Source organism: Lactuca virosa, chromosome 4, assembly GCF_052849685.1.
Source record: "Lactuca virosa cultivar CGN04683 chromosome 4, Lactuca_virosa_CGN04683_v6, whole genome shotgun sequence".
Lineage (NCBI taxonomy): Eukaryota > Viridiplantae > Streptophyta > Magnoliopsida > Asterales > Asteraceae > Lactuca > Lactuca virosa.
The window spans coordinates 33,456,693-33,470,149 of record NC_136429.1 but is presented as its reverse complement, the minus strand read 5'-3'; the positions used below and the strand labels follow the sequence as shown (position 1 = coordinate 33,470,149).

General features: G+C 28.7%; 1 protein-coding gene across 1 annotated transcript; it reads right to left on the bottom strand.

Moving 5' to 3' along the window:
- Window positions 1-1,800: 1,800 nt before the first annotated feature.
- On the bottom strand, window positions 1,801-3,543 carry LOC145104267 (protein FAR1-RELATED SEQUENCE 5-like). The gene has a single exon (XM_079041531.1). It carries the CDS (start codon window positions 3,541-3,543, stop codon window positions 1,801-1,803), a length of 1,743 nt encoding a protein of 580 aa, XP_078897657.1.
- Between the last annotated feature and the right edge of the window lie 9,914 nt (window positions 3,544-13,457).

Below are 13,457 nucleotides of genomic sequence, written 5' to 3'. Positions count from 1 at the left end.
GTTCTAAGTCCGTTTCCGACGAACTTTATACCCACGAAAATGTGGCATGAAGCCCTACGCTCCAAGCTACACCCCAAGCCTTAAAACCTTCCGAATAAAACCCCAGACCCATAAAAGACCGAATCGACAGATTACGCTTATGCCCCTGGTCCCCCGAAGACACAATCGAACACTTTCAAAACCGGGTGTTACAAAATAGCAATCCATTATTCATGTGCATCCGAATTAGCAATGTATTTATCGTTTTTGAATTAAAATTAACAATGCATTTATACTTTTAACAATTATACGCTCGTATTTGTCAAATTACATTTTTTACCTAAAATGCCAACATATTTTTGTTTTTAGCCCACAATTGCAGAAAAGTTACATTATTAACCCAAAAAGACAACATACTTTCGTTTTAGCCCACAATTGCAGAAAAGTTACATTATTAACCCAAAAAGACAACATACTTTCGTTTTAACCCACAGTTGCAGCAAAGTTGCATTTTTTACCCAAAATGACAACATATTTTCGTTTTTAACCTACAATTGCAGAAAAGTTACATTTTTAACCCAAAAGACCACATACTTTCATTTTAACCCACAATTGTAGTAAAATTGCATTTTTTTTTTAGAAAATACCATCATATGTTCGTTTTTTTTCACAAAATAGCATCATACTTTCGCTTTTTTCACAAAATACCCTCATACTTCTGTTTTTTCATAAAATACCCTCATACTTCCATTTTTTTCACAAAATAGCATCATACTTTTGCTTTTTTTTCACAAAATATCATCATACTTTCGTTTTTTCACAAAATACCCTTGTACTTCCGTCTTTTTCATAAAATACCCTCATTTTTAACCAAATATGTAGAAAAATTGCATTTTTAACCCAAAACGACATCCAACTTTCATTTTTAACCTAAAATAACAGAAAAGTTACATTTTTAACCTAATTTGCAGAAAAAGTTGCATTTTCAACCGAAAATTACAGCCAACTTTCATTTTTAACACAAATCCTTAAACAATCAACAAATTTCATTCAATAAATTTAAAAATGGGTAACAAGCATCAATCACTTCTAGTTATTCACATATCAATTGTGTCCAAAACATGAAAAAGTGAAGTTAACCAAAAAAATGTGAACGACCATCTAGTTTTTTTTTGCTCACAGAAACAACACATGTCATCATTATTTCTCTTGCAACGATTCATCTGCATGTTACATGAAAAAAATTGTTAATATAAATATTAGAGTTCTAAATCATGAAAATTAAACTAATATTATAAGTACTTTTCTTTTTGAAAAACTAGTAGTGTAATGACCCAGTCCTTGACAGTAAGAGCATGTACGTTTTTTTGGGGCTTCTAAAGATGATTTGATTCTACTAGCAATTTTAGGACGCCCTTTTGTAATAGTTGGACCAAGAGGATCACAGACATATAAATGTGGCGTCATATCTATTTGTGAAACTCCTATACAAGAACCTTGAGATGCATTCTCCGAAGACATAGATTTCTTTCGATTTGTTTGATCATCTAAAAGACTTATCAATATCGTATTGAGTTTTTGTATCTCCGAAGGGGAGTCCCTTGTTTGTTCAATTAGTTTAGTAAAATTTGAACGGATACAAAATAATGTGTAGGCACTAACTCCATTTTCATTGTTTATTTCTCCGAGTCCGATACTAACACTACCCAGTTTGTACCTAGAATCAAGGGTCCATCGCGATAAAATATAGTGACTCGGCAGTTCTTGAACATGCTTCTTCTTCATCACATATAAGTTATGCTTGCATAAAATCCCATTTGTCTAATACATAGAACATGAAAATGTGATGCTGACTTGATTTGAAGAATGAAAGGTAACAATGCGCCAATTTTTTTTATTAATGTCCAACTGCCCAACTCTATATGTGCTTTCTTCTGTAGTTTTTCTTAGAGTCTCGTGAGTCAAATTGGTAATAGCTTCGGTCCACTCTTTTTTGAAAGTATCAAACATCTTTCTAGTATAACGTTGACCTGCTATTGGTTCAATTGGATGCACTGAAGAAAGAACCGACCTCGAGTTCATAGTCTTGAAGTCTTCATCTTCTTCGGCAGCCCTTCGAGACTCAACTGTTTTGTCGTATTGTACAAAAAATTCATTCAACATGGTCCTCGAGTCAACAAATCCATCAAAAAATGAATTAATACTCTCACTTCGTCCGGTTGTGGTCATACCAGTAAAGAAAATATCCTTCAAGAAGGGCTTAGCCCAATGTATACGTTGGTTATACATGTCACTAATCCAACAATTGCTTTCCAGTTCATACTTAATACACATATCTTCCCATGTTGCTTCAAATTGTTCAATGGTGTCACTATTTACCCATTGTCTGTGTGTTTCTTGAAAATCACTGTAACGGGAAACATACGATCGAAGGTGATCAGTTTCATGGTTCTGTATATGCCATGAACAAAAGCGATGTTGAGTCTTTGGAAACACTTTTTTTATTGCATTGCCCATAGCTTTGTCTTGATCAGTAATAATTGCCTTTGGATACTTGCCAAACATATATTTGAGGAAATGCTCAAATAACCATTCAAATGTCTCTTCCTTTTTGTTTTCAAGCAATGCTCCACCAAAAAGTATAGACCGCCCATGATGATTCACCCCAGTAAAGGGAGAAAAAGGCATCTTGAATTTGTTAGTCATATAAGTGACATCAAACACAACAACATCTCTGAATTTTGTATAGGCATCTCTTGATCTACCATCAGCCCAAAAGATATTTCTAGGATACCCATCATCAGACAAATCCACGACAAAATACTGGTCACTGTCAACTAATGTTTTATCTTGAAAATGTTTTATAAGTCCATAGAACTCCTTTACTCTATGTTGTTTTCGATGCTCAGATAAGACATCAGCACATTGCTTTGAAGTTACATCAGCTACATTGGATGTTTTCATTGTATTAACAACCTTTTTAATCTGAGAAGGTTTCAACCCTGCTTGACCAAATTGCACCATAAGAGATTTACCTTCTATTGAACGGTGGAAATTGCTATGTGATCGATGCTTCATCACCTTCGTAGGTGTCATGGTCAAGTCGTGATTGTGTGTGTCATTAAACGAGTCCACCAACCATTTCCCATCCTCCTGTCTTGTTATTCGAAGCTTTGCTTGACATCCGGTTCTAACATCTCTACGACGTTTTTTCTCATTTTCACTTGAAACATTTTTGTCCATCCGTTTGAAACCTTCTTTGTTGCATACATATATCTTCCGAAAAGTCTCATTTGTTTTCGGATTTTTAATTGTGTCATCTCTACGTATACCAAAACCATGCAAAAATAAATAATCATTATAAAATGTATAGGCATCATCGGGTGTATCAAAAACCTTTCCGAGTATCCTTTCATTATTAACTTCATCTTCATTATATTCAATGTTCACACCGATACTGTCTATTTTTTCGCGTTCATATGTTGCTTCCACGTAATCGTTTGTGTCAATATCTTCGGTTATATATGGTTCTATAGCTTGATTAGTTTCTTTGGCTTCACTCATTATGGCCTGCAATAGACAACGATGCATATTTCCAAATAAAAGATTAACACCAAATTGTTTTATATTGAATATAATGGAAACATTATACATAAGAAACCACAATAACAGCTAATGGCAATGTCTAAAAACAACAATGTCACTTTTAAAATCCCAGAACAAATAAAGATTCATCAGGTAAGAAAGAACACTGTAATCAGGAATCTCGAATATTAAATTCTGAAAAACTTTAATAATCATATGAATGTCAGTTTTAGAAAAACTACTTGGAAGTACTCTTAACCAAAACACGAGGGATTTGTAGTTTTTGAAGAATATGTGATCGATTTCTGTAATTTCCTCTCAATTGCGATTCTTTATGGATTCCTACGAATTGAAATTTTTTTGGATTCCTGTGAATTGTGATTTGTGTTTTTATAGATTCCTGTGAATTGCGATTTGTATAATTTACCTGAATTGGCTTCCGACTTCCGTTTGATTGATATCGTTTATGCTTAATTGCCAAGTCGTTTTTTTTGTTGAACTGCAATATCTTCACAACGATGATCATGGAAACGACGTCGACGTCGATGTCATCAGATTAAGGAAACAAAGTAAATATTTTAAGGAATTTCTGTTTTTTTAGGTAAATAGCACAAAAGACACTACGATTACATGAAAATTCTAATTTGACACTGTGTTATTTTTTGTCTCAAATTTGACACTGTGTTTTCTAATTTGTTACAATTCTGACCACTTGACCAGTCAATCCGGTTACTTGCTGACATGGCATGATGACGTGTCAGTTTTGATGACGTGGCATGCTGACGTGTCAAAATTGAATTTCTTTTCCACAAAAGAAACTAAGTTTTAATTTTTTTTTATTTTGACACTAAGTTTATATTTTTTTTTTCAATTTTGACACTTTAATTTTTTGTTCCAAATCGAACATTATTTTTTTCGATTTTGTTAAAGCTGACCATTTTCCATTTGAAACTGTATAAATATTTTTTTATTACATTTTAAACCATATAAAAACATTTTTTTTTTCATTTAAAAACCATATTTTTATATAAATACAATTTTTTTTACATTCAAAGCATATATTTTATAAATATTTTTACTTATATAATGCGAGCCGAACTAACCATAAACTTCAAATAAGAATAACAAAACTTTATCAATTATCACTTATGAAATATTATTTATTTTATTTTTTATTGTAGATTTTACACATATTTTTATTTACGATTAAATAAGTATAAGGTTTCAAATAGAAAATGATCGGCATTGAACAAAATTGGAAAAAATGATTTTCGATTTGGAACAAAAAAAAATAGAGTGTCAAAATTGAAAAAAAAAAACTTAATGTCAAAATCGAAAAAAAAATGAAAACTTAGTGTCTTTTGTGGAAAAAAAATCAATTTTGACACGTCAGCATGTCATGTCAGCATCCCACGTCATCAAAACTGACACGTCATCATGCCAGTCGGTCAAGTGCTCAGAATTGTAACAAATTAGAAAACACAATGTCAAATTTGAGACAAAAAATAACACAGTGTCAAATTAGAATTTTCGATAAACGTAATTTCTTTTGTGCTATTTACCCTTTATTTTTTTAGAAAAATAAACCATTTAACAAAACTAAGTAGTTTTGATTGTTAGGTACCTAAACTTATACACTCTTAAGGGTATATTCACTTTTCATATATATATATATATATATATATATATATATATATATATATATATATATATCCTCCCTAATAAATAAAGAACTTTTTGCTTCATGTCACACTCTCATTGATTTGGCCACATGTTATTTTGTGGTTATTTTCAATTAATTTTTTTCCACATGACATTTTGTGGTTTTTTCATTTTATTAACTTCCACATAGTATTTAAATGTAATAATAAATGCATATCAATTTCATTAAATGACTTCATTCTAATTTCAAATTTTCTAAATTAAAGTTTCATTAGTTTCCATAGTTTATTTATCTAAATTATTTGTTTAATTTAAAAGAAAAACAAACAATTTAAATTTTAATAATTCAATATTTTTCTATTTTTTTCTTATCAATTCAAACTTCTCAAATGTTTAGAATTTCATATTTTTTTTTCTTTAAAATGAACCCATATAATACATGGGTCTTACACCTACTATATATATATATATATATATATATATATATATATATATATATATATATATATATATATATATATATATATAGAGAGAGAGAGAGGAGGGTTCAAATGAGAAATAAAAAGGTTGAGAATGGGGGAACCATTCTCAGCCAATCATTTAACGAGCTTAAAAAACGCACGGTGGCAAACTTGTAAATAATCCAAATACATTAATGAGCGGTGGCAAATTTGTAAATAATCCAAAAACATTAAACCGTCAGGGCACTTGAGTAATTTGATAACACATCAAATCTCGACAGAAAAGCACCATTTCCCTCTTCGATACACCATAACATGAAAACCATTTGCAGAAGAATCGATGAGAAGAAAACCATTTGCAGAAGCATCAAATAACATAAATGAAGAAAAATATCTTCCGATGAAAACATGAACGAGACCATTTCCTCACTCTTGACAATGAAAGGTAACCATCGGCGTTTTTTCTCGAGTTTTTAACGATTTCGAATCATTTCTAAAATTATCACTTGATTACTTGAAACATTGTTTTCACACTGTTTTCACACTGTTCATTCTGTTCATTCTTCAAAAAAGGTTGTTTACTTCAATTTTTTATGATACTCGTTCATTCTCGTAACCCTCCTTCGTTATTACTTTATTTACTTGAAATTTTTGTAAGAATCGTCCATTATTAGTTGATATATAAATGATTTTACATCATCTCTTCATTTTTCATCTTTATTCAAAACTATTCTGTCAAAATACAAACGTTACTTCACATTTCGCTTATGTTTTCCTAATATTAACTACTTACCCTTACAGAAACAACACCAACAGTGAAGAATACATATAAACGAAAAACAAGAACAAATCAAAAAGGTAAATAAAATATGTTTTGTTTACTTCTGAACACAAGCAAAACTAATATTCAAATGTGAATATGTATGTTATATTCACATATGAATAGAACATAACTTGCTGCCATACATACATTATTCAAATTTGAATACAACAAGAATGACTTATATATGTTCTATTCACATATGAATATAACAAAACATATTCATATGAGAATAAAAAAATATGAATACATATGTTTTATTCAAATATTCATTCGTGAATATGTATGTTATATTCACATATGAATAGAACATAACTTGCTGCCATACATACATTATTCAAATGTGAATATAACAAAACATATTCATATGAGAATAAAAAAATATGAATACATATGTTTTATTCAAATATTCATTCGTGAATATGTATGTTATATTCACATATGAATAGAATATAACTTGCTGCCATACATACATTATTCAAATGTGAATACAACAAGAATGACTTATATATGTTCTATTCACATATGAATATAACAAAACATATTCATATGAGAATAAAAAAATATGAATACATATGTTTTATTCAAATATTCATTCGTGAATATGTATGTTATATTCACATATGAATAGAACATAACTTGCTGCCATACATACATTATTCAAATGTGAATATAACAAAACATATTCATATGAGAATAAAAAAATATGAATACATATGTTTTATTCAAATATTCATTCGTGAATATGTATGTTATATTCACATATGAATAAAACATAACTTGCTGCCATACATACATTATTCAAATGTGAATACAACAAGAATGACTTATATATGTTCTATTCACATATGAATAGAACAAAACATATTCATATGAGAATAAAAAAATATGAATACATATGTTTTATTCAAATATTCATTCGTGAATATGTATGTTATATTCACATATGAATAGAACATAACTTGCTGCCATACATACATTATTCAAATGTGAATATAACAAAACATATTCATATGAGAATAAAAAAATATGAATACATATGTTTTATTCAAATATTCATTCGTAAATATGTATGTTATATTCATATATGAATAGAACATAACTTGCTGTCATACATACATTATTCAAATGTGAATACAACAAGAATGACTTATATATGTTCTATTCACATATGAATATAGCAAAACATATTCATATGAGAATAAAAAAATATGAATACATATGTTTTATTCAAATATTCATTCGTGAATATGTATGTTATATTCACATATGAATAGAACATAACTTGCTGCCATACATACATTATTCAAATGTGAATATAACAAAACATATTCATATGAGAATAAAAAAATATGAATACATATGTTTTATTCAAATATTCATTCGTGAATATGTATGTTATATTCACATATGAATAGAACATAACTTGTTGCCATACATACATTATTTAAATATGAATACAACAAGAATGACTTATATATGTTCTATTCACATATGAATAGAACAAAACATATTCATATGAGAATAAAAAAATATGAATACATATGTTTTATTCAAATATTCATTCGTGAATATGTATGTTATATTCACATATGAATAGAACATAACTTGCTGCCATACATACATTATTCAAATGTGAATATAACAAAACATATTCATATGAGAATAAAAAAATATGAATACATATGTTTTATTCAAATATTCATTCGTGAATATGTATGTTATATTCATATATGAATAGAACATAACTTGCTGCCATACATACATTATTCAAATGTGAATACAACAAGAATGACTTATATATGTTCTATTCACATATGAATATAACAAAATATATTCATATGTGAATAAAAAAATATGAATACATATGTTTTATTCAAATATTCATTCGTGAATATCAAACTCATTTATCTTCTACTTACTATTGAATGAAGGTAAGAACACTAACATTTCCGATAAAGATTCACCAACAATGAGAGAAACAAGATCAATGCAGAAAAATCAAAAAGGTATAAAATACATATCATATCTTATAAATGAATATTCTATATTCATTTATGAATATAATATATTTTCTTTGTAAAATGTATTTCAAAATTATTTATCTTCTACTCACTCTTTCATGAAGGTAAGAAGATTTGTATTTCTGATAAAGACCCCACAACTATGATAGAAACAGATTTGAAGAGGAAAAATGTGAAAGGTACAAAATTCCTATCATATCTAATATATTCATATATATGAATAAAATTGTATATATTAGTTATATTTTTGTAATAAATAAATATTAATAAATCAACGAGCATATATCATATTCATATATCAGTAACTTATTCAAATATTATATGTTTTCATTTCCCAGATAAAAAAGAAACAAAAGTACCAAAGAAAATAAAACATCAAAGCAGAAAAAGTCCATAAAAAAGGAAAACTCCTGAAAAACAACAACTACAAGATTCAGACTCTGATTTTGAAAGTAGTCATCCATCGAAGAAGGCAAAAAAAAGGAGTCACCAATCAAAAAAGACAAAAAAAACCAATGGTAAAAGAATTTTACTCAATGAAAAACAGATGTTCACCAGAGGCATTACTATCTATAATCCTTGGGATGAGCAAAGAACAAAAAGAATCTGTAAGATCTATGGGTTTTGGAGCTTTGTTAAAAATGAAAATCACAGATATACCACTAAAGCTGGGATTTTATGTTCTTCAAAATTTTGATTCTGAGAGAATGGTGATAGATATTGAAGGAAAGGAACTGAAAGTAACAGCAGAGTCTGTTCATGACATGTTGGGCATACCAATTGGTGGAACCAAACTTACACAACTGGATCAATGGCCTAAGGATGATACAAGTTATAATGAATGGAAGCAACAATTTAAAAAAGATTCAATCATCCGACTGAGTGCAATAAAAAATGTAATTGTTTCTACCACACAAGCTGATTTCAATTTCAAATTGAACTTCTTAGTTCTTTTTGTCAACACGTTTTGCGAGTCAACATCAATGGGAAGATGCAACCTGTTTCCCTTAAGTTATATTTCAAGAAAAACAGATATCAGCAACATAGACTGGTGCAGCTATGCTTTGGACTGTCTTGTCAGAACAAAAAACTCATACATACCATACTCAGATACCAGCTTCTTTGTTGGACTTTCAGCTTTCTTGGTGGTAAGTTATTATAATGTTTATACTCAATTTTTAATAATATTGATTATTCATAAACTAATAGCAAATATTCATATATGAATAAGAAAAATATATTTGTTCACACGTAATGCTTTACATTACTTATTCATATATGAATAAGTAAAAAATAATATTACTTGTTCATATATGAATATCAATTAGTTATCATTTATGTGCAGTTGTTCTATGCTGATAACATCCACTCAGAAGCTTTAACAGTAACACGTAAACGTCCAACAATTTGTTATTAGAGTTCAGAGAAGATTAGATATTAAGAGACATTTGAACAAGAAAAAGGTAGATTTGGACTTGGAGAATTAAACGAAGAATTTGTTAATGAACAAGATGAAGGAGATACAAATCTCGAAGACAGTGATTCTGATAAAGATGAAGATCATTATGTTGAGGTAATTAGTTTGAACATGTTAATAATATATGATTACATTAAATTCTAATCATACTTCTTTTTATTACATAGGCATATGAATCAAAAATATCTAAAATGCTTAATAGTTTCGAGAGGATGAAGGAAAAACTGAATTCAAAGCTCAATGATACGATAACAAAGTTCCCTGAAAAGGAAAGTTTTAGGATTTTCGAAGAAAAGATAACAAATATAATTGGTGAAGAAAAAACAAAAGGCACGACTATTTTTGAATTTCCAAGTAATCAAACTGGATTTGAAGGAATCAATTTGACACCAATAATCGGTCAAAAAACAAATGATCAAAAAGAAAATGAAGATAAAGAGGGAAATGGTGAAGAAGACAATGATAATGATGGAAGTCAACCAGAAGAAGATTATTTGCTTGATTCAAATGAAGCAGAGAATGAAAGAATAAAGAATGATGGAGATAATAATTAAAAAGAAGGTGAAACTGAAGTAAAAGATAAAGATGGAAAGAACAATCAAAATGACAATGATGAAGAGAAAAAAGCTGATGATAATGAAGAAACAAATAATCATGAAGAGACTATTCAACAAACTGAAAATGAAAATTTGTTGGATAAAGTTGTTGACAACATTGTGGACAATGTCCTTGGAATTGGACTTTCAAGTTTAAATAGTCAAGAAGATGAAATCTGGAATCACCCTGAAATGAAAACTATTTTGGATAATATTGATATAGGTAAATTTTGTCTTACTTTTATTTTAAAAAAATATATAAAAATATTAATACACAATAACAATTTTGTTTATTAAATTTTGACCAGGGTCACCAATGAGTACAGGTAAAACTAATACTCTTGCAGAAAAGGAAAAATCAGAAGGTGTACATGAACAAGGAACAAAAGTTGAAAAAACAAAGGGAGATGATACAGGTAAATGAATGATTTAAAATATATTACAATATTTATATTGATTATTTTAATAACATTGTTTATTCATAAGTGAATAATACACTATATAAATGAATAAAAAATAAAAAATATTCATATATGATGTATATGTTTCAGGCAAGGAAAACTCTGAAGATAGAAATAAAGGAGGAACAGAAGCTAAGAACACGAAATATGGAGGTGAAGATAAACATACAGAAACTGAGAAAGGAAATGCAGAAGATAAAGGTAAATAGTTGAATCACTAATAAATGAATATAATAAGTTTTATTATTCACAAATAAATAACGCAATATACAAAAAAATAAAATTTTAATATTTCTTATTCATAAATAATTATATGCATTACTTATTCATAAATGAATACATTACTTATTCACATATGAATTACTTAATCAAAGTTTTTTATCTTTCAGGAAAGAAAAAGTCAGAAAATGAAAACAAGAAAGGAGAAAAAGCTGACAAGACAAAAGGAAATAAAGGAGGTAACAATTTGGATAAACATTTCAAAATATAAACTCAAATATTATAATTAACTTACAACTATTTATATGATAAATCTCCTGGCATGCAGATACTCATCCAAGCTTTAGTCTAGGTCCCAGTCAAGATTCAGATCAAACTTCAAGTAAAAAATCTAATGAATCTTCACCAAAAAAACCACTTACAAAGAAACAAATCAAAGACGACCATCAGAAGGTTGTTATCAGATTAGCAAAGAAAAATGTTCTTAATCCAAATCCAATCTCTGTATCAATTCCTACTGAAGTAGGACCATCAAAGCATGATATGGATCAACCAAGAGAGAAGAAGCTTACTGATGCTTTCAAATCACCTTTCAAATGCAGAATAACAGACACAAAACCCAAACTGACACATCAAGAGAGTATTGTCTGTGAATGGTTGTTCAACTTACAAGGCAATACATCGTAAGTAACTTTATTTTATATACATTCATATATGATTATTATATAGATAATAATCTATGACATTTTGATTATATATTTGCAGAGATGTGGTTGTCCAAACAAAATATGGTTAGATAACAGAAAGAGCAGTTATGGAAAGTCTATATGAAAACACAGAGATTTTTGGAGAAGTTTTAGACACTTGGTCTGATTTACTTAACCACTAAGAACTGGAAAGGGATTTTGGAAATTCACCATACTGACTCTTCTTGAAAGTTGGAGTTTCTGTAAGTTTATGTTCTAACCTTAATTCCTTCCTTATTGATAAATGAATACACCAATGATGTATTCATTTATGAATATTATATTTTTTTACAACTGAAATTCACATATGATTATACAAAATATGATGTATTCTTTAATATAATTATATATATTCAACTGAAATTCACATATGATTATATTGGTTACAGACTGCTTATCTAACTTCAACATTGTCCGATGAAATAAAGTATGAAAAATTAAAGGAGAACTTTCATGACAATACCAATGGGTACAAAAAAATCTTGAACATAAAAGATATTGACATGGTATGTTAATTAAAGTTGTTTTTTTTATATATATTTTATCAACAAAATACTTACCATTATATACATAAAAACAGGTATTCTTTCCAGTTGTTAAAAGTGCTCATATTTTTGTGATTGTCTTCAACTTAAAGAAATCATCAATTGAAATTCTAGACAACAGTGTAGTTGAGGGGGATTATGAAGGAAAATACGGAGTACTATTGAAACCTTTGGTATGTACCCAATTCACAACAACATAAAAGAACCAATTTATTACATATCTAACTTTTATTTTATTTAATGATCAGAAAATTTTGTTTGTGAGATACTTTAAAGAAATAAACCATCCAAGAGCAAATGCAATCTCAAAAGAAAGTATCAAACCCCAACGACTTGAAATGACATGGATAACAGTTAAAAACAAAGTTGATTGTGGAATCTTTGCAATGAGACATATGGAGACCTATATGGGACAACCACTCTCAAAGTGGAAACCAGGTCTTCATAAAGAAAGTGCAATTCAACAAACTACTTTAGAGAAGCTCAGGCAAAGGTATGCACACATAATGCTAACTTCTGAAATTAACATGTTGAAGGCTAAGGTGTTGGATCTTACTGAAAAATATCAAAAAGTTGAATTCAAAGTGTGTACTGATCATGCATACAAGGCTATGCAAACAATTCAAAAAAGGTTAAAAGAATATTGATGATTGCTTGTGATGAAGTGGGATGCTATAGAACAGTTTGTGTTGAAGATGAATGGATTTGAAGTACATGTAAGACGATTATGCGAAACAAATTTTAGATGGTTTGTTAAATGTTCGTTTTAATATTTTGTGAAATGCTTATGAACAGCTTTTATTATCTTGTGTTGAATGATTATGTAATAGAAACAACTTCGCTTATTTCTGTCAGTTTTTTATATTTAAATATTTTCAAAGT